At 36.6% G+C, this 27,714-nt stretch overlaps 1 protein-coding gene across 1 annotated transcript in view; it reads right to left on the bottom strand.

Annotated features, from left to right (window-relative positions):
* Positions 1 to 4,615: 4,615 nt before the first annotated feature.
* The window catches only part of Tmprss11a (transmembrane serine protease 11A), a 44,114-nt gene continuing 21,015 nt past the window's right edge, over positions 4,616 to 27,714 (bottom strand). The window contains exons 4-10 of the mRNA XM_070012594.1: positions 26,979 to 27,046; positions 24,714 to 24,864; positions 19,397 to 19,442; positions 16,787 to 16,958; positions 12,888 to 13,147; positions 9,429 to 9,571; positions 4,616 to 4,777 (exon numbers count right to left, since the gene is read on the bottom strand). Coding sequence (XP_069868695.1) covers positions 4,616 to 4,777; positions 9,429 to 9,571; positions 12,888 to 13,147; positions 16,787 to 16,958; positions 19,397 to 19,442; positions 24,714 to 24,864; positions 26,979 to 27,046 — 1,002 coding nt within the window. The remainder of the gene's footprint in view (positions 4,778 to 9,428; positions 9,572 to 12,887; positions 13,148 to 16,786; positions 16,959 to 19,396; positions 19,443 to 24,713; positions 24,865 to 26,978; positions 27,047 to 27,714) is intronic.

The raw sequence follows: 27,714 nt of genomic DNA, 5'->3' as shown, positions 1-27,714 counted from the left end.
AACAGACTTGAGTTGGTCTTTAGTACTATTGATACAGTTCTACTGATTCATCTTGATTTTTGCAAAGCTTTTAAGCACATAACTGTGATATCTGTTGGGGATTAAGGAACAGTCTGTAGTTATGAAGAATGAGGAAGAAAGGTCAAATACTGATAGATTAAATAGAAGCAGAAAAAGAATCAAGAAATGTTGTACAGCAAAGATTTGCTTCCTGATATACCTGGATCCTCAGATGTAGCTGCTGAAGAACATAGGGGAAATGTTTTTGAATTGAAGGGACTCTTGGCAGGAAACCATCCTGAAGGAGGGCCTGTCTGCTCCTGTTTGGTTTCTTTTGATGAAGGCAAAGAGCAGGCAGTGTTTAGGAACATTCAAAAGTGCAGAATCAGACTGCATAGTCAAACAGTTCAGTAAGGGAAAAGGTGTCGGAGGAGGGGTCGTTACAGTTGGGAATGAGTTACTTCATCGGCATAGTCTGTTAATTGTAATATTTTGCCATCTTGGGGATTAAACCCAGGCTTTTGCTCTTGTTAGGCAGGATCTCTGAAACTTGGGTCACACTTCTACCATTTTTTTTGCACTAGTTGTATTTGTCATAGCGTCTTGCTTTTATGCGAATGCTAAAGCTTCCTATTTATGCTTCCCACTGTAGTTGGGATAACAGGCTTGTAGCAGCATGCCAAGCCTTTTCTAATGAGGTAGGGGGCTATCATACTTTAAAAAAAATACGTTATTGCCAAGACCAATCGAAATTGTGCCCCTCCTTGTCTCCACCTAACACACAGCTGAAATGACAAGTGTGACCCAATGCACCCCAGTATGGGGTGGGCTGAGATCGCAGGCTAGCCTTGAGTTGAAAGTCGTCGGATTTCTACCCTCCCAGTAGTTAGGATTATAGGCATAAGCCATCAGCACTGGGTAATATAGTCTTTCCTTTAAATTTACCTAAGACGTGTTGAATAATATTCTAAATACTGTAGGAAATAATAAGGCAGATTTTTTCCTTTTCTTTTTTGGGGGGGATGTGTGTGTGAGGAGGTGGATGCGCTACCAGGACCTTACAAGGCTGAGGAAGCCTTTGCTGTCTCCCTCCTCTGTGAATTGCGGCTTCGATCGTGGGAGAGAGGAGCCCAGTACCGTGGGCTGGCCTTGTGACATTGGGCTCCAGCCCAGAGCTCCATCTCATGGGTAATGGCGGAGGGAAGGTTCCATTCTACAGTGCAAGATGAGAATTCTTATTGCGAAGATTTCTGGCTGCAGTGTGTCTTCCTTTTGTGTGTTGGTGAACTGACAGCTGACCTGAAGTTAGATGCTAGTTGGGTCCTCAATCCCGTAAGCCATAACCGTAGGCCTTTTGCTTTAGACATTTTTTTTTTCAGATAGAGCTCGGTGTGTTTGCTCCGGGCTGGCATTCCTCTTACCTATACCTTCCTGCTAGTACAGACATGTACCACCATGCCTAAGCCTAATAAAGTGGCCTTTAACCTTGTAGGATTGAAAATATTTTAAGAGCTAATACACATAAAAATTGCAGCATATAATACACATATAAAGGGTGCAGCAAAATAAAGATTTTACTAGTTTCTGTAGATCTTAATAAAAAAGAATCTTAAATGCAATAGGCACATGGATTTAGACTCTTTTTCAGGCAGAGGGAAAATGAGTGGAGGTCTGAGAATATGGGAATGAAAATATCAAACAATATTATAACCTGGCAGCGATTTGCTAAGCGAATACTGTACAGTGAAATTGAAGGTAGAGAAAATGATAATGGCATAATAATTCAATGTCAATAATAGTGCGTGATTGGTCTAGTCTTTAGTTCTGAAGTGCTAATTACAAAATTAGTTTCACTGATGGTATGCTCTTTTACAAAGAATAGAATGGAATCATGATGTGAGATTTAGATGCATCAGGAAGGGTATTGTTTTCATAAAGCTTCTGTTTCAGATTTTACTATATCCATGTTTTGTCATATATAATGGATCTATGAAGTAGAATATACTGTGTATTGTGGTCAAGGAAGTGAAATTTCATGAGAGAATGATTTTGTAAAACTCTATCTTTCAAAGTAAAATTTTAGGGGCTGTATGGCAGTACTCTGGTTTAGAAATTGTTTGATTTATTACAGTGTTAAGGATTGAACCCCAAGTTCTTGTGCATGTTGGGCAGATAGAAATGCTAGAAACAAATTGTATGGAGAGATCAGTCTGTATTTGAAGTAACTATTGACTGCAGGACCAGCTAGTTATGCTACTGTTCTTATAGGGACTGAATAGGGAAGGTTGAGATTGATCAGTACAGTTTTTTTTTTTTTGTTGCTTAATGTCGTATTTTTGAGTTTCACATTTCTAAAAGTGATCAACTTCCTTCAAAATAGTTGTTGTCAATAGGGCGTACTTCAGTTCCCTAGGAAACATTTACCAATATCTTGTGTTATTTTTAGTTATCATAATTTGGGGGAAGAAGGATGTTGTAGCATTTAGTGAATATTACTAACCACTTGACAGTGAACAGGGCAGCCCCTAAAACAATGAGGTTTTCTGACAATGGCATCAATGTTAAGAAACCTGGCTTCAAAATGATTCAAACTAAAAGGCATGTCATTTGTTTCCACAGTTAATAGGCTTGCACTACTAGGCTAACACAGACTCAGTAATATTGTTTGTAGAATGCTCTTACCACCAAGTTTATTAGATTTGAAATGATATATCAACATTTGCTTACATATGACCCAAAATGAAATGCTACACAAGTTTACAAGTTCATAATTTGCAACTCTAAAATCATTTCCTAATTCTTAGCATTCAAAGAGAAAATTTCACCTTACCACCATAATACATAATAATTTAGAGAATTGGCAGCCAGCTGCCTAAGTGAATCACTCAAAATCATTAATTGCCTTAAGAATTTCCTAATTAAAAACTGATTTAATACCACTTACTGATATTCATAGACCTACTGATTCAATAACTACAGACCATCATAAAGATAGTTAGGAAAAGGTCATGTGAAAAATGATACACAAGAATGCCAGCTACCAACAGCTTCAGTTTTCTTCACTATGACTGTGTTTGTTTGTATGACCTATGGGATCTTTCTTAAACTTCAAAGTTCTATTAGTCTAAATTATGAATTAATTGTTGGTGGACAAATCATAAATCCCATTCAGACTGCATTAGGTAAGAATAGATTGCATTAGGATTATTTATGTCTTCTCAAGAGCAAATAGGGAAATTATTCTAAAATAATTTCACTGTTCCAATGATTTTTGGCTAATTTGGACTACCTGAGATTCCCCAGCACACAAACGTTGAAGTTTCACAGGCTCTGCCAAGCAGAGTACCATTTCTACAAGACCCTCATCGAGCTGTATTCTGGAATGTAGCAGCCTAACTCTCCTAATGTCTTCGTGAAACACTTAACTGAGCATGTTAATTTAGACTATTTTGCCCATACATTTTATGTGGTAAATGTTTTTATAATTAGTAAGACAAGCAAAGCTCCTCCTCCTTCTCCTCTTCTTCTATAGATGTTAGGGCTCCAGGGTGGTGGCAGATTTTAAGCATGACTGTACATTCTGAATAGTTTTTGAGCATGCAACTTTTTAAAATAATTATAGCTAAAAATCTCCCCCTGGTGATGAAAATGTGTAACTGCATTTTTAAAATGTCAAATTATTGAAACCTTGTCTGGGGACTGCTCATGATCTTATTGTCTCAAAAATTTTTTGTCTATGCACACTAGAGATCTCTGTGTGTGTTAAAAAAATCCATGAAGACATTATAGAGGTTTCACAGCTATAGATTAAAAAGTCATTAATTTACCACTCGACTTTGTTTCCTATATATTACATATATATATATATATATATATATATATATATTATAAAAATTCCTCACATGCTTTTAGAAGTAGCAAGCTATTTCCTGTGGTAGAAAAGTTCTAGAAAAGGAAATGAATAGTATTATTCCTGAAGTCTGGAGAAATCATATGGGATTATATGATTCTTCTGAACACTGAGAGTTCAAGAAGTTTCTCACTTAAGGAAACACCCTTGACACTTTGCTTTAAACTCTCAAGGATAACAGAGAATTTGCATTGTGTCTTCTTTATCCTCCAATTTATTTGACTTAAAGAGCTGAATATCATTGCTATATTTTTTTTTTTTTTTTTTTTTTTTTTTTTTTTGGGTCCGGTTGTGGGGCCTGAACTCTGGGCCTGAGCGCTGTCCCTCAGCTCTTCAGCTCAAGGCTAGCGCTCTACCACTTGAGCCACAGCCCCACTTCCGGCTTTTTTCTTTTTGCTTATGTGGTGCTGAGGAATCGAACCCAGGGCCTTGAGCATGCAAGGCAAGCGCTCTACCACTGAGCCACCTTCCCAGCCCCTATATTTTTCACATTAGGATAAACTGACATTAATTTACAGATAAAAAGCCCTTTTATCTTGGCCATGGATCACCGACTGACTAAACAATTGTAAAACAAATCATGTCATGGTTTCATGCTGCTAGTCATCCAAGCTCACTTTATTGTACTGAATGCCTGTTGGATGTCTGAGTCTTCACGTATGTGCGTCCTGCACGCAGCACTCTTTGTTTAGATTTCATGGTGAGTTAGAGGCCTGTTCTTGAAGCAATCCAGCGTCGGTAATAGGTCACTTGTGTGTAGACTCCAGGCTTGTTCTTTTGGCCACAGTTATCACCCCAGCTCACAATTCCCATGAGATACCAGGTACCAATAGGATCTCTTACCACTAATGGTCCTCCAGAATCACCCTGAAAGTAAAAAGATAAAGGAAAAACAAATGCAAGTGAGTAAAACACAAACCTTATGATTTAAGATGCTTAGAGGATATACTTGTTTGTATTAATAGACAGTATATAGATTCTACATATCAGACTCTATATATCAATATAGAATAATTAAATTAAAAATGGACTTCAAAATTATCAGGAAGGTTAAATTTCCACATTTCACATCATTTTTATTGTTGTTAAAGTAAATAAATACATAGTTAAAAGGAGAAAACAATAGAATAACAATAGTACTACATTTGGGGGTGGGCAGAACTGGAATTTGAACTCAGGGTCTAGCACTTACAAAACTCACACAGGACTGCTCAGCCATACTTCTGGCTTTTGCTTTTACTCATCATTCTTAGAAGAGGGTCTTGTTGGTATGTGGTATTGGTTCGTGCCTAAGCTTTGCTACACCTACATTTAAGCTTCCCAATATTCCTGAAATCACAGGTGTACACCACCACATTGAGCTTCTACTCAGCTGGCCTCAAACCAGAATTCATCCATCTTCAGCTACCCAAAAAACTAGGATCACTGCTATGGTCTATTGGCATCTTGTACATCCTACATTTCTTGATTCATTTTTCTAACTCACACTAGTTTTATGATTTCTTATATCATCTAACTTCTTGTCATTAAATGAGATGATCAAATTTCTATTTCTCTAGATGATTTATATGAATTTCCTGTCATGTAGTTTGGGATCTATCTATTTTACAACATTTCCCCACTTTCCTTCACTATATCATTATGATTTAGTCTCTACTTTTGGTTATACTAACAGCTATTGTTCTGTAAATGTTATGAATTCAAGCAAAATCTTGATTTCTTTGTACTTTTATTTGGCAGACCTGGGTTTCTTATCAATAATTTCTTATCAATGATAACCAACCAATAATAATTTCTTATCAATACTCTTTCATTGGGCTAGTTTTCCATGTACCTGTGGCAAATGTTGAATATTCCAAAAAATCTGACATGATCTAATAATAATTGTTCCTGGGCTGGGAAGGTGGCTCAGTGGTAGAGTGCTTGCCTCGCATGCATGAGGCTCTGGGTTCGATTCCTCAGCACCGCATAAACAAAAAGAAAAAAGCCGGAAGTGGCGCTGTGGCTCAAGTGGTAGAGTGCTAGCCTTGAGCTGAAGAGCTGAGGGACAGCGCCCAGGCCCAGAGTTCAGGCCCCACGACCGGACCCCCCCCCCAAAAAAAAATTGTTCCTAATACTCAAGGACATTAGATGACATGTCAGCTTTTTTACTCCCTATGACCTGTCTATATTTCTGTCCCTCTCAGACCCACATGCACACATCATTCTCTTGTGTCAGATTCACAATGGTTTAGGCTCTTTCTGTTTTCTTAATATTCAACTCCATTTTGCTGAGTACCCCGATTCTCTCCTAAGAAAGACACGATGAGAAATGCATTTTTTTGAGACATTGCCTGTCTCAAATTTGTTGTTCTACTCTCATAGTTAATACTAGTTTCAGATTTCATGGGCAAGAATCTTGAATTAAAAAACTTTCTTTTTGAAATTTGAGTGTTTTTCCCTGTCCTCAACCTTCCAAGTTTATTGAGACTTTCTATGCAAGTGTGATACCCATTCCTTCAATTCTGAAGTTTTCCTCCTTTATCGCTAGGGCCCTAACATTTTGTCATGATGAGGTTTTGAATACTTGGGTCTTTGTTTCAATAGGAGGCAGAGAAAGCTTCACAATTAAAAACCATCGATAGTTTCTTTGATAATGGACTCCCATGATTTCTATTCCAGATCTGGTACCATTTGTTGTTGTGCATCCTAAGCTGATCATTTAATGTTAGTGCCTGGATTTCCATCTTATCAGATAGATTAAGGCCATCATGTGCATCAGCTACAACTATTGTATTTCTATATTGAGTTCTTGTACCTGACCCCCTTTCTTGATAACTTTCCCCATTTTTCCATAAGTACATATTTGCCCGATTAGGCAGGAATCTTACCTCTGTGCTCCAATTCAATGAAGATTCTTTATGAAGCTTATCATTAATTTCATTGAATCATAATACCTTGTCTGCTCTAAGCCTCCAGACCCTGCCTTTGCTTGCTTCCTGTGGCACAGATATCTTTCAGCATTACTTCAATTCTGGTTGCCTCCCTACCCTTTTTCATCCATTGAAATTAGATCTTTCTCTTGCTCAATGCAAGAGGTACAAAATTCACTGCTTTCCTAACAAATGTTGCCCATATATATAGAACTCTGGGTAGAGCTTCCTGTCACCTCATATTCATATCATTCCCTTCCTTTCAACACTTTTTGGGGTTTTCAAGAATTTCATGTTAAAAAGTGAATGCCTAATGAAGATCTTCTCCCAATCCGTGGGCTTTCTATTGATCTTGCTAGCTATGTCCTTTGCCATGCAGAAGCTCTGCAATTTCATGCAATCCCATTTGTCTAACCTTTCTTTGATTTGTTGTGTTTCTGTGTCTCTATTAAGAACATTTTTGGACTGTGCCAAGGAGACCTAGGGTTTCTCCTATTCCTTCCTGTAATGTTTTCAGGGTGTCTGCTTTGGTTCCAAGGTCCTTGATCCATTTGGAGTTGATTCTGATGCAGGATGATATATAAAGATCTAGCTTTAGTTTTCTACAAGTGATTAACCAATTTTGCCAGCACCATTTATTGAAGAGGCTCCCATACAACAGACAAGGGTCTCATATCAAAAATATACTTGGAACTCAAAAAATTAAATCCCTCAACAACTAATCCTCAAAGAAACAAAAGCCGGATAAATAAGTGGGTTAAAGACTTAAAAAGAAACTTCTATGAAGAGGAAAGAAGGATGGCCAATAGACACAGGAAGAAATGCTCAACTTTCTAGCCATAAAAGAAATGCTAATCAAAACAACATTGAGATACCACCTCACCCCAGTTAGAATGGCTATAATAAAGAACTCTAATAACAACAGATGCTGGAGGGGATGTGGACAGAAGGGAACCCTACAGCATTGATGGTGGGAGTGTAAACTTGTTCAACCACTATGGAAAGCAGTATGGAGGTTCCTCAAAAGACTCCACATAGAGCTCCCTCTTGGGCATTTACCCAAATGATCACAGACAAGACCATACTAAAGCTACCAGCACAACTATGTTTATCACAGCATTATTTACCATAGCTAAGATATGGAACCAACTCAGATGCCCCTCAGTAGATGAATGGATCAAGAAAATGTGGTATATATACACAATGGAATTCTATGCCTCCATCAGAAAGAATGACATTGCCCATTTGTTAGGAAATGGAAAGACTTGGAAAAAATTATATTAAGTGAAGTAAGCCAGGCCCAAAGAAACATAGGTCCTATGGTTTCCCTTATTTGCAATAACTAGTACATGTGTAGGACAAGCACAAAAGGTCAAAAGCTATGTACATATGACTATATAAGATGATGTTAAGTGAAATGAACCCCAAGATAGGGAAACATATTTTTTCTTTCTTGTTATTGTTTCTAATGTATTTATTTGTGATTTTTTTTGTTTCTTTGTATGTTCCTCCCCTATGGTATAAGCCTTGTTTTCACTGTATTTGATGACGGTGCCCTCATATTGTATATACACTTCTCTAATTTGGGGAGGGGAAGGGAAAAACAAAATGCTTAAATAGGGATACAGGTTGAACCATTGTAACAATGAGAAGTACAAAAGACTATGTGGAAAGCAAAGGTTACAACTTCGACAGGGAGGCAGGGGTAGTTGTGGAGGTGGGAGGGAAGGGATGGTAGGGGAAAAACAAAGGAGGAGAAAACAATGCTCAATAGGAAATGTACTCATGACGTTGCTCATGTAACTGTAACCCCTCTGTACAGTATTTTTACAATAAAAAACATACAAAAAAAGCACGAGTGCTTCTGAGAAGTTGAACACTCATACCCTTGTTTAAAAAAAATAGATCTGCAGGTGGATTTTAGAGGCTGGGAAAAGCACTGGGAAGAACTTTAGGACACTAACAAATAGCTTAATCTCACCAACCCTGCTCCTCATGCTGAGACTCAACAGCTTCATCACTTTGACCATACTTCCTCTTTCTTAATATAATATTCTTTTTTCCCCCCAAGGCTGAGGACTGAACCCAGGGCCTTGTGCGTGCCAGGCTGGTACCCTTCCGCTGAGCTAACCCCCTGCCCCTCATATAATATTCTTACTCCATAATTGTGTCTATTTAGCTTCAGACTTTATTGAAATACCTTTTTTTTGTGAAACATGTTCTAAAGATATCCCCTTCAAGAAAAAAAATTTTCTCTCCATTACGTTACTTATAGCCTCATACCATAATTCACTGTACATCCTTGATTCCTCTGTGGACGGGGAGCCCTTTGAGGATACAGACTCTGCTTTTCCTAGAGTTGATGGTTATTAAGAAATTTTAATTTTTTAGTTAGCTTGATAGCCTCAGAGAAACTCTTTGCTTATTTCATATTGCCTAATAAAACACTTAAAATATGTACCCATTGTGCAATTTACATTTAAAATCTTTTCAAGCTGACATGATATATGTATTTTATATTAACAGAAAAAAACCACAAAGTATTCCCTAGGACATATAAAAATTTGAATTACAGATATTTACATTATTTTCTCCCTTCAACCTACCCTGCAGGCATCATAATTTCCTTCCAGAAATCCAGCACAAAACATTCCAAATTTTATGTCATTGCCGTACACGTGTGGTTGCTTGCACACAGCATTGCTTATGATCTTCACTCTGGCTTCTCGAAGATTATTTTGGGATTCCCCTTAAGAAAAAGAAAAGTAGTTTTAGATTTTGCAATTAGCATCCTTACCTAAAATGGAATGAACAGATTTTTCTAATCTTTTTCGTTCTAAAATTGTCTCTATGGAATAAGATCAGCATAAAAGAGTCCTAGAGAAAAAATATGATTAAAATCTGGCACATTTTATGATGCTTACTGTGCTTCATATTTTATAAGTACTTTAAGAAAGAAAAATATTTAACCATTTGGTTTTTTAAAATGACAATCTTTGAAAAAAGCTAGTTTAAATTTTTATGGAAGACATGCCAATTTTTATGAAGTTTGAATGTGCAGATTCTAGATTGTTCCTAGAAACTTTTCATGTCTGTATGGTCTTCTTTCTTGGCTTAACAGAAAACTTACTATACTGTGTACATTCATTATACCATTTACATTTATATCACTAAGTAACAATGATTTAATCTTGTATAAATCCTGAAGTCAATAATATAGCAGGTACATTCACTAGAATGGATAACACAATATTTTGGCATGTGGTATTCTCCTATAAAACTATATACTGGTCAAAAAACCATAATGTTCTGATTAATAGAATTCCAAGATGGTTCATAAGAGATTCCTGCCCCAATTATGTTGGCAATCTGTGGATATAATGGATATAATTTTCATAATTATATGTAGGAATTTTTCAGATGTATTAAAGTCCCTAACCAAATCGATTTTTAGCTTACAAAAAAGTAGATTATCCAAGGTAAGACTATTCAAACCAGTTATTACTTTTCCATATGGGCTTAGAATTTTGCTGAATCAGAGACAATTTCCTTTATGGAAGCAAGACACTCTGAGTTTTCCAGCTGCAAGAAACAGACTTCTTCCATCAGTCAGCTTGGCCTAGACACCAGAGCCAAAGATGTGACTACACCACAGCCTATTCCTTGATTGCAGTTTTGTGAGAGACTGAGGACCCAACCAAGTTGTATCTGAACTTTTGACCCACAAAAATCAAAACTAATAATAAATAGGTGCTGCTTCAAGCTGTTAAGTTCATGTAATCTGTTACACTGTAATAGAAATAGACTTTTTTTAAAAGAATATCAATAAAACCATTTCAGGGCTGGGAAGGTGGCTCAGTGGTTAAGTACTTGCCTTGCATGCATGAGGCCCTAGGTTCGATTCCTCAGTACCACATAAGCAGAAAAAGCCAGAAGTGGTGTTGTGGCTCAAGTGGTAGGGCTCTAGGCTTGAGCTGAAGAGCTGAGGGACAGCGCCCAGGCCCAGAGTTCAGGCCCCATGATGGGCAAAAAAAAAAAAAAAAAGAGAGAGAGAGAGAAAGAACCATTTCAAATTTTATTTCTAAAGAGGCATCTGTAAGACATGCTTAAAGTGCTAAGAAAATATTCATGCAAAGTTTAGAAAATGTAATTACAAAACATATAGCAAGAAAATTTAAAAGTTATTCTGTCTTTTGAATACATTTCAGTCTCTTTAAAGCAATTTTTTCCCACAGGCCTAAAAGAATAGTTGGGAATAAACCAAAGAAAAAAGGAAATATGAAAATGAGTAAAAAGAACCACAAACAGTATAATAAAAAAACATCTTACTTCCCTTTCTTGGAGTTCATTTCAATGAACATTATTTTATATGATCTTATGCACATAACTATTCAGTTCTTGGGATCTTCTCCCAAAAACATCCTCCTTTGTTCTCACTGTGTAAATGTTTAGATTGCTGTTTAATTAATCATGTCCAGATGTAATTATTTGTTTTTTACTGTGCATTGGGTTTAGTTATAGATTTATAGGCACATTCTAGATATCACAGATGGGGAAAACCATGCAGCCTATGTTTTTGGGGGTCTGGCTTACTTTGCTTAGTATAATTTTCCAAGTCTTTCCATTTCTTTACAAATGGGGGAATGCCATTCTCTCTGATGGAAGTATAAAATTCCATTGTGTATATAACACATTTTCTTGATCCTTTCGTCCACTGAGGGACATCTGGGTCAATTTCATATCTTGACTATGGTAAACAATACTGCAAAGAACATAGTTGTGTTGGTGGCTTTGGTGTCGCTGTTTTTTTAAAAAATATCTGTATCCTTTGTCTTGTTTATAAGCTTATCTAATTTGGGGAGGGAAGGGGGAAGCACAGAAATGATGGGACAAAGGGTGAATCAAGTTAGTGAAACCCACTAGACACTATGTTGGAAATTAACTATACAACTTATGGGGGAATTACATCAGGAGGGGAAAAACTGGGAGAGAATAAAGAATGGTGACATTGTTCAAAAGGAAATGTACTAATTACTTGACTCATGTAACTGTATCCCCCCTGTAATTACCTTTACAATATTTTTAAATAACAATTATTTAAAACAAAGGTAGTTGGTCCATCAATCCAAATTCACTTGGCCATCTCTGCCACTATGTGGAGCTAGAGGCCCTCCAAATGAAGACAAAGAGGGCAGAACCTCCCCTGGCCCCAGGAGAAGTGACATTCAGAGATTCATAGCATCCTATGAAGTCCTGATTCTAGCTATGTTTGAAGTCCTACTCCTCACTTGCATTGACTTCCACTTCCTATAGGTCAAGTTTTCTGTTTTAGTTATCTTTCTTTGTTTCTGTGTTGGTTAACTTTTCGTGTGTATGTGTGTGTGTGTGTGTGTGTGTGTGTGTGTGTATGTGTGTGTGTGTGTGATTTCTGGGACTTAAACTCAGGGACTATGCACTGTCTCGAGTTTCTTTTGCCGAAGGCTAACACTAAGTCTAATGCTCTACCACTTGAGCCACAGAGCCACTTCTGGCCTTTTCTGAGTAGTTTATTGGGAGATAAGAGTCTCATGGACCTTAAGATTCTCAAATCTCAGCCTCCTAAGTAGCTAGGATAACATTATATATATATATATATATATATATATATATATATATACATATATATATATATAAATAGTTGTACAAAGGAGTTGACAGTCAACAAAGCATTTTAATACAGTGCATATAGATGACTGTCATCCACCTTTCAAAGTTCTCTCCCATCCCTCCCAACCTATCCCTTTCCTAACTTTTCTTAATTTTGTAGGCTATGTATTGATTTGCAATGTAACAAAGAAGTTCATGAATACACTGTGTTTTACTGTTTCAGCACCTTCAACATTTTTACCTCCCTTCCACTTACTCCTTTATTTTTCTTGATTTTGTGGTATATACCATTTCACTTGCAAAATAAGAGTTCTAATAAAAAAGTAACAAGCTGCGGGCCTGGCTGGCAGGATAGTATCGATGGACATGATATCACCCTGTTGGCACTTAGCATTCCGTGAGCTCTCTGAGATACCCACCACCATAGTACAGCGCTCCAAATCCTGTGATGTAGACTGTAGAATTCGGTCGGAGGGACGCAGAGGCTTCTGGCAAGCAAACGTGGCGGACGTCATCTGTAAAGGTGACCCTGGGAGAGATCTGTACAACTGCAATGTCGTACTCTCTTGCTGGGGAGCGATATCTCTCGTGGACGATGATTCTTCTGACCTCTCGTTTCATCAGAGGAGGGTTTATTGTCGTTCCGAAACTGACAGTCCATTGTCGAGGGTTAGCATTGCTGGTAAGGTTAGAAAATCACAGAAAATATGAACACCATAGAATATACGAGCTACATTAATTGCATTTAGGCTAAGAAAAGAAAAAATTACCTCACTCTGACAATATTTGGTTACAATGATAACTTTCTTTGCCCATTTAAATATAGTCTACTGTTAGTAGATAGAAGAATAACTTATTTTCCTTTTTTTTTTTTTTACATTTAAGGAATTTATTTTTCCCAGCTGCCATTTCTTTTTTCTTTTGCAGTCTGTTGTTGGGATAGTTCTTTGTTCTGGATTTCCAGTTCTCAGTATGTTTCTATAAAGCCCACCCATGACTGCCTCGGAGAAGGGCTCTGTCAGTGTCTTATCACTCAAAGTGTCGGGCAAAGGACTCGCTGTTCCGTTGTGGGTCTTCAGTCACTGCCCATTGGCGAATTAAGTAAGTGGTAGGAAGATTTATCTTTTTGTACTTTCTTGAAACTTTGAATCTTAATTTATTCTTTTTTGTATGTTTTTATTGTAAAAATGCTATACAGAGGGGTTATAGTTACATGAGCAAGGTAATGAGTACATTTCCTATTGAGCATTATTGCCTCCTCCTTTGTTTTTCCCCTATCATCCCTTTCCTCCCCACCTCCACAACTACCCCCTCCCCAAATTATTTTCAAGTGGTGAAATTCATATTGAATTTGCAATCTTAGTGCCATGAGGCACATGCAATAGTACTCATTTAGCCCTTCAGGTAGTATTTATTGAATATCTGTAAACTGAATATTATCAAAAAACTAGGGCTGGAGAAGAGAATAAGACATAGCTTTCTACTTCACAAGATTACTAGACTTGGGGAAGAAAAAGGGTCAAAACAAATTTTCAAAAGTAGATGATCTGAACGTTAGAGGCAAAATAAAATAGGATTATACATAGAATATTAGGGGCTAGTTAGGGAATGCTCTTTTTCTCAAACATAGTTAGTTTAAAACATGGTTAAGGAAGAGGAGTGAGCCCTGAGAAGATGGGGAGACACGTTTCCAGGTAAACATCTCAAGGCTGTAGGCCAGACGAGATTAAATTTAGGAGGTAAGGGGAAGAATAACTGGGATGATTGAATTGGAGAGGTAAGAAGGAACCAGCATGTCTTATAAGATGTGATAAAGTGCCTAGAATTGACTCAAATGACACTTGCTTTTCAGTCAGTAATTCTTTGGTGATTAGCTTTAGCTGAAGTATATAAAGATGATAATAGAGATAAGTCTCATTTTGCAACTATATAAATTGTGCTGGGATTATTGTGGTTGCTTTCATACAACATTTTGATATAAAAATACAGTAAAGAAGCTTACCAAAGACTGGTTTATAAAAATAACTTATATATTATACATATATTGACATTTTGGTTTGTAAGCTAAAACTTAAATATGCCTAGATAAATTTAGTATATACCTGTTTTGGACTTACAAATAAAAAAGTTAGATGTTGAATTGTATTTACTCACATGGGAATGATCACACTGAAATTCTCAAACAATGAACCAATATATTTAGTTCAGCTTTTATTTTATTATATTCATAGATTATAAACCTTAAAAGCATGCATAACTTTAGAGATGCTAGGTAAGGTTTAGGCTTCTAAACTTTTAACCAGGGCCCAAATCATTAAGGTAAAAATTAATGATGATAAGCATAGATTCATAGGAACTTGTTTTAATTCTAAAGTAAACTGTAAAAATTCAAAATGGTAACATTTGTTCTAGAAAGATATCCCTAAGGAAAGGGCATTTGTAAATATTGTTGATTATTATTTTCCAAATAACAAATTGAAATCCATTTGTACTTAAGGAAAATAAATTATATATTTCATATGTATGATATATGTTATGTGTGTCATATGTATCAAATGTCTGGCATGTGGTATATGCATGATCATATATACATGTGATATATGTGTGTTATGTATAATGCATAATATATAAGATGAATTGTGTCTGATCTATGTCATACAATGATATATATACTTTATATATCAAGTATTGTATAGAATATATTTTTATGTATGATAAAATATATCTCATACGTATGATAAAAAAAAATTGACCAGTCCTCTCACTGATTCCCCATCCGTGAAAGATGAGTTTTGGCATCAGAAAAATATGCTTTGAATTTCACCATCTCCAAACATTGACTGCAGGCAAGCACCTTTTCTTATCACCCTCTGTGAAAAACAGCTTACCAAACAGGACTTAGTTCAATGGATATGAGGATTTTATATAAAAGAAAAATGTAAATATCTAATCAAATGTCCGTAGCATAGTAATAGCTTAATAACTGGAGCTGGTTGTCATTACAAAAGCATTGTCATGCCTGAGCTCTTCTGCATGATGTCTTAGAATCCTGTTTCTGTAACTTGGAATTCCTTTCACCTTTGGATAGCTCTGCCTGGTGGCAAATATGTTTTTAACTCTAATTCTCTTGCATTTAACAGAATTTCAGATCTATTAATGCAGCAATCATCTGTGCTATAGAGGTTACCCAGAAAAATATTTTTATCTCTCAAGACATTTTTCAGATTTTAATATGCACACAGATAATTAAGGGATCTTATTAAAATGTGGCTTCTGATTACATGAGTCTTGGCTAAGATTTACTTTTTTAAAATTTCTTTCAAATTGCATAGTGCTAAGTGGGCCACACTTTGAGTGGAAAGGCTGTATAGATATACATTCTCTCTTTCTTCCTTTGTGTTTTTTGTCAGAAATTGAGCTCAAGGAGTTACTCTTCCTAGGTAGGTGCTCTACCACTTGTGCCACATATCTAGCCCCTTTCTACATTTGTTTTTTCAAGATAGGGTCTCCCTTTACAGCTGGGCCAGCCTAGATTGCTATATTCCTACTTGCGCTCCCCTGTGTCTGTGACTTAAGAGGTATACACCACTACACCCAGTCATTGGCCAAAATGGAGTCTTTCAAACTTCTTTTTGCCTGGACTGACCTCAGACTATGATTATCTGATGTCCAGCTCCCAAGTAGGTGAGCTTGAGCTATTATGCCTGGCTGAGAATCGTTTTTCCCAAGACTCTAAGATCACTTTATTTTTCCCAGACATCTTGAAGTGTATTGTGCACCACAGATTTAATACTCCAGACATGGTTTAATCAGAAGCCTGAGCGCTCATATACTCTGGGCTCTGATGTTTAAGAATGCAACATAAATCAGAATAGAATTCTGCATACAACTTATTCTAAGTAAGCTAGCTCCTGACAAATATTTCTATATCATTTTCACATGTCAAAGCACATTTCTGCTTTTTGTATTTTTGCAAAAATAGACCAGTACTAAATGTAGAACATTGTTTGACATGGGACTGATTTCATAAGTTCTTTGTAAATGTTTTGTGTTAGGAGTATTTCTGCTTTCTTATAGTTTCTTGAATAAAGCTTTGAAGACTTGATTAATGAATACTAGAATAATGATTCATACTCCCTTTCTTCACAACAAATTTTCCAAATAAATATGTGAAGAGACTATAATTTTAGAAAAGAATCTGAGAGCTTTCCTTGTTTTACTTCAGCAACATTTGGAACAGATTATTCCTTCCAAATATGATAAAACTCAAGCCTTTTTACTTTCAGTATTGGGATCTGACTTGAAATGAGTAACTTACCTTTTAAAGCAATGAGCCGCAGTGACAAGCCACATATTACTAATCAAGGTGGCTCCACACTGATGGATATTACCACGTTGGAGGGAGGCTTGCCAAGGCCAGGCCCCTTTAGCTGCAAGTTCCCCAGACATTATTCTGTTGACTATTAATGGAGCAACTCGTTTACCACAGCCTGTAAGAGATGAGATTGTTAAGATCTAAAAAATGTCTAATCTGACACCAAGACCCCAGTAAAGTACTATCATGGAATAATTGCATCTATTATTGCATAGAGAGGTACTTTTTCATTCTTCATTCTCTCTATGTCCCCCATGCATTGATATTTTGCTCAATCTCTCTCTCTCTCTCTCTCTCTCTCTCTCTCTCTCTCTCTCTCTCTCTCTCTCTCTCTCTCTCTCTCTCTCTCTCTCTCTCTTTGTAGGTGCAAATGTATGTGGCCTACTAATGCTTTGTTGAGAATTGACATAGCACAGTGCCATTATTTTGAGAGTTCCCAGTTAGAGTCCATATCCTGCCATGGTTTGTGGTGATCCAACCATGTTACCTTTTCATAAAATTCTCACCAGAGAAACAATGCTGTCTGTTCACTAATTACCCCTCTCCTATCCACTCTGTGAGTGACTACCTCCTCATATGTTTGTAGATTTGTGGAACACAAGTCTCTTAAGGATAGAAGTTTCCATATTCTATATAAATAACATATTCGGCACTAATAGGAAAAAGAAAACATGTGCTGTGTTCTGTACGTCAAGCCAGAGATTACTTTGTTGCTTACAGTTCTTTTAAAGAATGCGGGAACATAGTTTGATACAGAACATACAATGGGTTTCATTCTGGTTCTAGCTAATTAGCTATCAAAAAGGTTGTTGTTGCTGTTGGTTACACTCCAAATATGGCCAGCTGTTTCAAAAAAAGTCATCACTCTGCCACTATTCTCCTTCAAGCAACCTCTTTTTCCTCATATTATGGATTTCAGCAACTTCCTGCTGCATCCTTCTATTTCCAGGCTTGGGCTCTCAATTTACTTAGCACATTGGAATTTGAGAGATCATTCTGCAGTGTGTGAATCCTTTGCTGACATTTCATGTCCTTCCAAACAAAGTCAAAAGGTCCCAGTGTGGTTCTGGTCCTTGTCTATATTAATTACACCCTTCTCCTACATGCTCAAGTCCCCATCCTATGTTCCAGCCATGATGACACTTTTCATTTACAAGAAATGGCTATATTCTCATTTGTTTCATAGCATTATTTCATACTACTCCCCTCTCAGGATACTGAACCATTCATCAGCACTTTTCTGCCATTTTAGGAATCACTCACTCTCTTACTCCAAAGGCCAGGTTAATATTGTAACTATCATGGAATGGCACACCTTCACTGTATTACTATTTCCTACTTAGTTTCCACTCTTCCTTACTTTTGAAGTATAGTTTTGAATTTGATTGTGTATAACATGTAGTATTACCAGCCCCCGGGCACAATTACTTTGTAGGATGTTAAAATCTTTTTAGTTGAATGAACAAATAAATAGATAAAAATATTGGGGCTGTTTGCAAAACACAAAAGCAAATATATGAGTATCTCCACTTAGGTTTTTCATCACCTTTGTAAAATCTTTTAGTGAAGTCACTGCCAGCTATGAAGGTGGGTTATTATATTTTGAATGATTGGTGTCAGACCATAGGGCTTTATCTCTTTCGTATGTATTGCTTTCACAGTAGTTTATTTAGAAAGCACATTTCGTAGCATTTAAAAAAAAGAATTAGAAAAGCAAACTTACTTATTATAAACCAGAAATATATACTTTCTTAAAATTTCTCCAAGATTTTTATTATGTAAATTTTTAAAATTAAACATGCTTTAAAAAAAATTGTGCAACCCAGGTGCCAGGGGCTCACGCCTATAATCCTAGCTAATCAGGAGGCTGAGATCTGATGATTGTGGTTTGAAGGCAGCCCAGGTAGGAACGTCCGTGAGACTCTTATCTTTAATTGAACACTAGAAAACCGGAAGTACCACTGTGGCTCAAAGTGGTAGAGCTCTAATCTTGAGCAAAAGAGCTCAAGGACAGTGTCCAGTCCCTGAGTTTAAGCCCCATGACCGACCAAAAAAAAAAAAAAAAAAAAGCTAAAGTTGGATGCTGGTGGTTTATGTCTATAATCCTACCTCCAAAGCCTTCTTAGCAGGCTGAGATCTGAGGATCACAATTCAAAGCCAGCGTGGGCAGGGAAAGTCCATGAAGCATTTACCTTACATTAACTAAAGCTGAAAGTCTTACTATTGCTCAAGTGGTAGAGAGCTAGCCTTGAATAAAAGGCTAGATAAAAGCTCTCTGAGTCAGTACCCAGGCCCAGGTGCACACACAAAAGTTCTTGAGATCAAACCCAGAGTCACACACTTGCAAGGCAAGTTCTCTACCACTGGGCCAATTGTGCCTCAGCCCTAGACATGACATCAGTCTTAGAGCAAAATAAATCTATGTCTGTTGCCCAATTGTTATTTTTTCCCAAAGAAAACATGAAGCACAGATGGGAATTTGTGAACTAATATTTGAAGGTATCTTTGTTAATGTGGCAATGGGCATTGTTTGTATAAGCTAACTAGACATACTTGCCTGGACACTTAGTTTCCCTACTAAAGAATACAATAGATTATCCTGGACTCTAAACATTTACACAGTGAGACCAAAGGAAGACATTCTTAGGAGAGGATCACAAAGACTCAATAACTATGTGCATATGATTATATAAAATGATTTCTATCAAAATGAACTCTAAGAAATAGAAACAAGAAGTTTTTTGTTATTTTACTTTTTATTTTTGTTTTGTTTTGTTGTATCTTTTCCCCCCTTTGGTCACGTTTTTTTATTTCTGTACTTTTTGTCTTTTTTGTAAGTTTATCTCAGTACTACATTAAAGCAAGAAAACAAACAAAAACAAAATGACAGTAAATATTTTGAAAACTCAATGTAAAACAAAAAGGGCTCTATAATGACTTTTAAGTTAAAATGGCTTACTGAGTGATGACAATGAACTATTTCATTTTTTGCACTAGTGCCAAGTTTCTCAGATTTAGGGCCTTAGCTTTCTATTTCCCATTGTATAAAATGGGAATGCTTTATTTTACTAACTTTCTATGAGTCACATCTTTGTATTCCACAAAGTGAGAAAATTTTCAAAAATATATGTTAAATGATATCCCTGAATTACTCCATGGTGAAGAATCAAATGTCCAGACCAGGTTTTAAGTACTTGGTCTATGGGAGAAATATACTATTCTGTCAAATGTAATTTAAGATAGAAAAATTTCTTATTTATATATACATTTCTTGTTTATAACATACAGTAGTGTATTAAAATGGAAAGTAGTATAATTGTTGCTAAGACAAGACCTACGTAGCTCTACTTTTAGTTGATTTTCACTGGCTTTTCTATGGAGGACACTCTTGAATGAAGCCATCTAATGGATTAGATTGTTGTCCTAGAGCCAGGCATGGTGGAACAGTTATTTGGGAAGCAGAGACAAGAATACAAACAGTTTAAAGGACAGTATAAGCAAAAATTAGTAAGAGCCTATCTCAACACACACGCACACACACACACACACACACACACACACGAAAATGTGAGAAGCATAGCTCTCAAGTGGTAGATGCCTAGATGTGAGGTCTTGTGTTTTAGCCCCAGTAACACATAGCACATTCACATAAGCATGCACACATACAAACACAGTATTCTCTAAGGAATGTTTTCTCTCCTTTTCCTTTAGAGGAAAATTACTATCCTCAGTTTTATGTGAACCACTAGGAACCAATAGCTATTTGTTATATTCTCTCTTTTCCTGGGAAAAGACACTCTTTCTGTCCTAAACATTAACTGTTGATTTAATAATTCCTGGGAAAACCAACTCTAGGATAGGACTTACAAAGTTTCTAATCAGTAACTTTTCCTTAGATTTATAGAACCTAGACAATCCAGTAAGCTAAGAAAATAGCAGTCCTTGTGTGCATCAGAAAAACAGATGGGACTGCACGAAACTGTCTCTCACAACTTTTTATATAACCTTTGGGTCTACAACCATAAAAGAAGATGATTTGTATTGATGATGGTCTATCTTAAGAAAATAGTTAAGCCGGGCACCCGTGACTCACACCCATAATCCTAGTTACTCAGGAGGCTGAGATCTGAGGATAGCAGTTCAAAGCCATGTCACGCAGGGAAGTCCATGAGACTCGTACCTCCAAAAATAGTTGGAAAAAGTTGGAAGTGGTACTATGGCTCAAGTGGTAAAGTGTTAGCCCAGAGCAAAGGAAGCTCAGAGATATCACCCAGCCCCTGAGTTGAAGAAGAAGAAAGAAGAAGAAGGAGAAGAAGGAGAAGAAGGAGAAGAAGGAGAAGAAGAAGAAGAAGAAGAAGAAGAAGAAGAAGAAGAAGAAGAAGAAGAAGAAGAAGAAGAAGAAGAAGAAGAAGAAGAAGAAGAAGAAGAAGAAGAAAAGGAGGAGGAGGAGGAGGAGGAGGAGGAGGAGGAGGAGGAGGAAGAAGAGGAGGAGGAGGAGGAGGAAGAGGAGGAAGAGGAGGAGGAGGAAAGTTAAATCCTTTTATTTTTGCTTACCAGATCAATTGTTTTCCTTCCCCAACAACTTGTCCTCAAATTACTAACCTTTGTTAGTGCCCTTTGTGAGCAACAAATGTAGATTCAGGATTTTCATGATTGCACAGTGTTAAAGTTCTTCAGTTAAAATAACATTAGTCTAGCAAAATGAAAGTTATTACCAGGTGCTGCTGGCTTACACTTGTAATCCTAGCTACTCAAAAGACTGAGATCTGAGGATGACAGTTTGAAACAGCCGGAGCATGAAACTCTTACCTCAAACCATGGAAAAGCCAGAAGTAGAGGTGTGGTTCAAGTGTCAGAGCACCAACCTTGAGCAAAAGAGCTAATGGTTCAAGTCCTGAGTTCAAACCCCAAAACTAGCATAAACACACACACAAAAAATGCAACTTATCCATTCTTAGGAATGATCGGTGTTTAAACATAATGGCTATTAAGTGTAACCGAAGTTTTAAGAATAGAATCCTAATATTATAAAATAATGTCTAATATATAATATAAATATCTTTGACATTACATGTTATATATATTATGTTATGCATAATATAACAACTATATACAATATCATGTTATATAATATATATTATTTTCTAATATTAATATCTTATAGATTTCTATATTTCACCAACTAGCATTACTTTCCAGTGTATAAGTGAAAAGAAATATATACACTCTTTTCTTGAATACTTCTCAGTTGAGAGAAGTCCGGTCAGTATTCTGGGCTTTAAATATTACAGACATGGTCCTGGGAACTGAAGCATCCAATGCCTGATACAGAGTAAGTGAGCTGTTCTGGTGCTTTTTTAGTACCAGCAAGTTGATTTTATCTTTGCTCTGATACATTGTATTGGGGGAAGAAACCCTATTATTCTTTGTCAGACAAAACACTGATTCTTGACAAACCAAATGAATCTGGACTTACATAATTATTTCTATTCTCAACCTAGAATCCCTGCCATTTTCTATATTTTTAGAAGTTGCCAAATTAAGGACTGCTTTAGTGAGGAATGGCTCTGAGCATTCTGCTGTATGGAACTTTTCTAACTGCCAGTAAATACAGTTGGAAATGCTGAAACCTTCAATGTTTTAGCTGTCCCTGCTATCAGTTAACTAACATCAATTCTTTGAGGTCTCCAAAGCATATTCACTCCTAAGTCAAAGCAGTCTTTTGGTTCTACATTACATTTTCTGCTTTCTTGTATATTCTCATGATCTTTTTATGATTTCAGATAGAACAGATATTTTCATTGCAATTTTAGATACAGAAATGGACGCAAAGGTATGGAGCAATACTTGGGTCCTTAGTGACTCAGTGGTGTTACAAGAATTAGGTTCTCCATCAGTACAATTTAACCTCTTAATTTACTACAGTCATTAAAATAACAAGAAGACCATTTAATGTTCCATTTCTGGTTTCACAGAGTTCAGGCTTTTAAATTCCTGGCAAATTAACACATTATTGGAAATTAGGTACAACCCAACACAGCAGAATGGCTACTGTTTCACAACCTGCATTCCTGGGCCTTCCCACCTAACAAAGAAGGTAGATTAAGCTTTTGACAGTTCCTTCTTTCTACTTGGGAGAGGTCTATAGCTTAATTAATTCCCTAAGTCGCTGACTCTCAATCACATCAGGAAACTTCTGCTCCTTTCCCTATCTCAGATTTTCACTTCCAGATGAGGTTTCCGCTTCAAGAATCAGCTAGTCTTACCATGGCAGGGCATCCTATCTCATATGTGATACAGATTACTTGCTCTGACTCTCCTCTATGACTCTTAAACCTGGTAGCCAATGGATTTTTTCCCTACAAAATATGGATTTTCCCTACAAATTCCATATTCGTCTGCTGAAAGTAAGTGCTATGGAAATCTATTGCCATACAAGAAGAAACAGGTATCTGCATATCCGGACTTCTCAAAGTCTTGAATATCTTAACACAAACAATGAATTTCTAAGAGACAAATGTACAATTTTTTTGCCAGTCCTGGAGTTTGAACTCAGGACCTGGGTGCTGTCCCTGAGCTCTTTTTGCTCAAAGCTAGCATTGTGCTATTTTGAGCCACAGCTCCACTTCCCAACTTCACTGGAATATAGTAATGAGATATAGAAGATAGGCCTTGATAAGTGTTGTTTCTCTCAAATTCAAGGAAATGATAGCAGTGTAAATAGCTGAAAGTGAACAAAAAGGGGAAATGGAAAGGATACAGAAATGTTTCCAGTAAAGCTTTTTCCCTCTGTTTTGTGATTTTTTTAATTTAGTTTTTCTCATTAGTCCTAGGGCTTGAACTCAGGACCTGAGTACTGTCCCTGAGCTTTTATGCTCAAGGCTAGTGCTCTACCACTTGAGCCACACCTCTACTTCTGGCTTTTTGATGATTAGAGATAAAAGTTTCACAGACTTTTCTACTAGGGCTAGTTTCTTTTTTTTTTTTTTTTCTGCTTCCAGCTTTTTTTTTTTTTAATTGTATTTTATTTTATTTGAGAACATACTGTACAGAGGGGCTACAATTACATGGGCAGGATAATGCATACATTTCTTACCAAGCATTGCAGCCTCCTCCTTTGTTTACCCTTCAACCCCAATCCTTAGATCTCAGTTTCCTGAATAACTAGGATTACAAGCATGAGGCACTGGCACCTGGGTTTTTAGTGATTCTTATAGCATTGTTTATCAGATGGTTTTAGTGGCTCCAAAGTTGGTTTATAATCATTTCTCCAATTGCTTATAGGATGAAAGTCATTAAAAACCTTATAACATCACCATATATAGACCCATCCATGCTTTTTTTGTATTTTTTATTGTAAAAATGCTGTACAGAGAGAGGGGTTACAGCTACATGAGCAAGGTAATGAGTACATTTCCTATGGAGCATTGTTGCCTCCTCCTTTGTTTTCCCCCTACGATCCCTTCCCTATGCTTTCAAAAGACAACAGATAAGTTTGTGCTTTTGGAAGCTCCTATCTAGAATCACAGTTATTGCTTTACCCTTGGTATTTTCACTTGCTCAGTCATATAGGCAGGGGCTGCTCAGATTAACCCTCTGTTTGCTGTAAAGCTTTGCTTTTATTTTGGGGTGATTACCAATCAATTTCTTCCAGGAAAACCACTTGAAGACTACATTCAGACATCCTTTCATCAGAGAATGACTTAAAAAAAAAAAAACTCTTGAAATGCCATATGTTTAAATTGAATTCTCTTACCTATGAATTCTAACTGACTTGAAGTGGAAATGACAAATGAGTTTATGTTTATACAAAACATCAACTAAATAGGGAAGTTCATGTCACATAGAAAGGAAGCGACTTACTATTGGCTTGTACTGATGAGACATTTATCGGCAGGGCTCTTGTTTTTCTAATCTTCTGATTTAAGATGTGGTGGATTTTCTTCTCTCTTTTTGTCTTAGGCACAGTAGAGGGGATCTGGTATGCTGTAACAGTATCTGCCTTCACCTCATCTTCTGGGCTATGACAAATACAACAGAAAGGTGCACGTTCAAAAGATGCATCTGGTACTGTCCTATGATCTTTCCCGTATCTTCCTTCTTGATTTATGCCTCAATTGCTGACTGCCAAAGTTTAGTGCTTTCATATTTACACCCTTCTTCTGTATGTCATCCTTGATGTATTTTTGACCTGAGGCTATTTCATAGGTTCCTTCTTCCAGCTTTTATTATGTTTTAAGTGTGTTTCCCTTATTCTTTTGAAGGCTGGTTACAGCAGTTGGGTAACTTGCAGTCATAAAAAGTCATCATCCAAATAAAGAGCTCGGAGGACTGGAAGAAAGCTTCCTGTTCTCTTGGGACAATGAATCATAATCTGATATCTGAATCATTGCTACAGGATTTATAAGAAGCGGTCCTCTAACCCTAGTGCAGTCATTAAAATGATGGGACATTTGTTTCCTTAAAAGGCTGGTTTCTCTTTGATCAGCTCTGATCTTGAGACTTGGTTTATTTCAAATTGAAATACTGCTCCCTTTGTTTTCCATTCCACAAAGCTTAGGACTAGTAGATAGTTACAACATACCTAAAAGTATCAATTCCCTCTTTGCTATACTTGAAGGTGTGGTCTCTTATTCCTATTCAAGCTATGTAGCAGTTTCTTCAACTTTGTATCTGTATAGGTTCAATTCTGCCATGCATGGAACTTATTTTTAATAGATCCTTAAATTAGGAAAATAAAACAATTTTGGGACTTTTTAAAAGTTGAAAATAATATATATTAATCTGTCATCTTTTCTAATTTTGCTACAAAGTATCTAAACAGTAAAAAAAAAAATTATAGGCCTATTTTCCCAGAATCTTTGGCTAAAAAAGTAGAGTGTTATATAGATTCCAAGACATTTTATGTATTGTGTTCCCTTCAGGTGTTGGGATAGGAAAGTACAAATACAAATACAAATAGGTGTCCAAGTAAATTTCCATCTTAAATAAGAGAAATTAACACTGATCATCAGATAGAATTTCTCTAGAATCACACAAAATAAATTACATATTAATAATGGTTATAAATGTGAAGGATTTCATAAAACTATAAGAATGTTTCTAGGATGCCATGACAAATCAGAATTTGAAAAAAAAAGATGGCATGAAATTTAGAGAGTTCTAGTGTTTGTATGCTTTTCAGCTTCTAAATTATCCAATTCATACTATAACAGTCTCACGAAAGTCTTCAGTTACCAGAAATGTATAAGAATTTGGAATAAGTAAACCAATAAGACATTAGTCTATTGGTAACAAAGTCTATTAGTGATTATTTCTTTTAAATAAATCCACAGATGAATATAACCTTTTTCTTTTCCTTTAAGAAGATTAATCATGGGCTGGGAAGTTGGCTCAGTGGTAGAGCGCTTGCCTTGCATGCCTGAAGCCCCGGGTTCGATTCCTCAGCACCACATAGGCAAAAAGAAAAAAAGCCGGAAGTGGCGCTGTGGCTCAAGTAGTAGAGCGCTAGCCTTGAGCTGAAGAGCTGAGAGACAGTGCCCAGGCCCAGAGTTCAGGCCCCACGAAAAAGAAGATTAATCATACATATTCATGGATTTGTGTCTGAATGTTCAGCTATGTGATTTTCAAAGTAAGACAACTGAAACCTCTGAGCACTTTCTGCAACTGATCTGAGCCTTCTTCCATCCCAATAACAACAAATACAATAGAAACATCTTTTTGTTTGGGCATGTCTCTTGTGACTAGGGTTCTTCTACTGGTAAAGTTTCGTAGTCAACTCTGTCTTCCTAATGCTTTCAAAGTGACACATCTGTCAAAAGCATAGTACTTAGTGCATGCAGATTTTAGACCTAATAACCAGTTGATAAACTCTGAATCTTGCTTCTGCTATTTGGGATAACTGTCTCCCGGGGAAATATAAGTATATCACTTCCTCTTCCACACCACCCAAAATCTTACTTTTCTATTACAAAATAGTGGCTAGCTCTGTATTACAGATATAGACTGAGACATAGTATCTATGAGCATCCTAGTAAGGGCTGAATCACAGAGACACACAATATATGAAGGATCCTGAATCTTTTGCCCTTTGACCCTCTAGGCTGTGGTTATACTTTAGCCCCAACATACGTACATCAGCCTGACTACTTGATTCTTGATGTAGTGCTTGTTCAAAGTGGAATCTATGAATATCTTCTCCACCTGTTATTTCAAGAGAGAAACAGTATGTTAACGAGATATTTTGTAATAAAGCTATACTCTGGATTTTAAAATACAGGAATAATAGCATTTTTGTTTTAATAAACGATTCTCAATTTTCACAGCATGACAGAATTATTGGCTGAATTAAAAAAATAACAGATATTGGGTCTACTCTCTCAAAATTTCAATTGGACTTACAGTGACCTGGCTGCTCATGTTTTTAAGGCACCTCTCCAAATGATTCTAGCTTCTAGTGTAAGTGTCTGGAGTAGAAGATACTCTAAAACTTATAGAGTGAATAATAGAAAGCTACAGAACAGAGATAAGAGAGGGAATGAGGCTTTAAAATTTTTTACTTTTAAAATGAGCTTTAAGTAGTTGTACAAAGGAGTTAGTATTTATCAAAGCAGTTTATGAACGAACATAAAGCATCTTGCTCAATGTCACCATGTTCAACATTCTCACCCATCCCTCCCCACCCACCCCTTTCCTCACTCTTCTTAATTTTGTTTGTTTGTTTTTTGGGTCTGGTCATGGGGCCTGAACTCTGGGCCTGGGTGCTGTCCCTCAGCTCTTCAGCTCAAGGCTAGCACTCTACCCCTTGATCCACAACACCACTTCCGTTTTTTTTTCTTTTTTTGCTTATGTGGTGCTGAGGAATCGAACCC

This window comes from Dipodomys merriami, unplaced genomic scaffold (genome assembly GCF_024711535.1).
Source record: "Dipodomys merriami isolate MVZ:Mamm:240054 unplaced genomic scaffold, mDipMer1.0.p SCAF_9, whole genome shotgun sequence".
NCBI classification, from domain to species: Eukaryota; Metazoa; Chordata; class Mammalia; order Rodentia; family Heteromyidae; genus Dipodomys; species Dipodomys merriami.
Note: the sequence above shows the minus strand (reverse complement) of the source record. Positions and strands in the feature narration are given on the sequence as shown.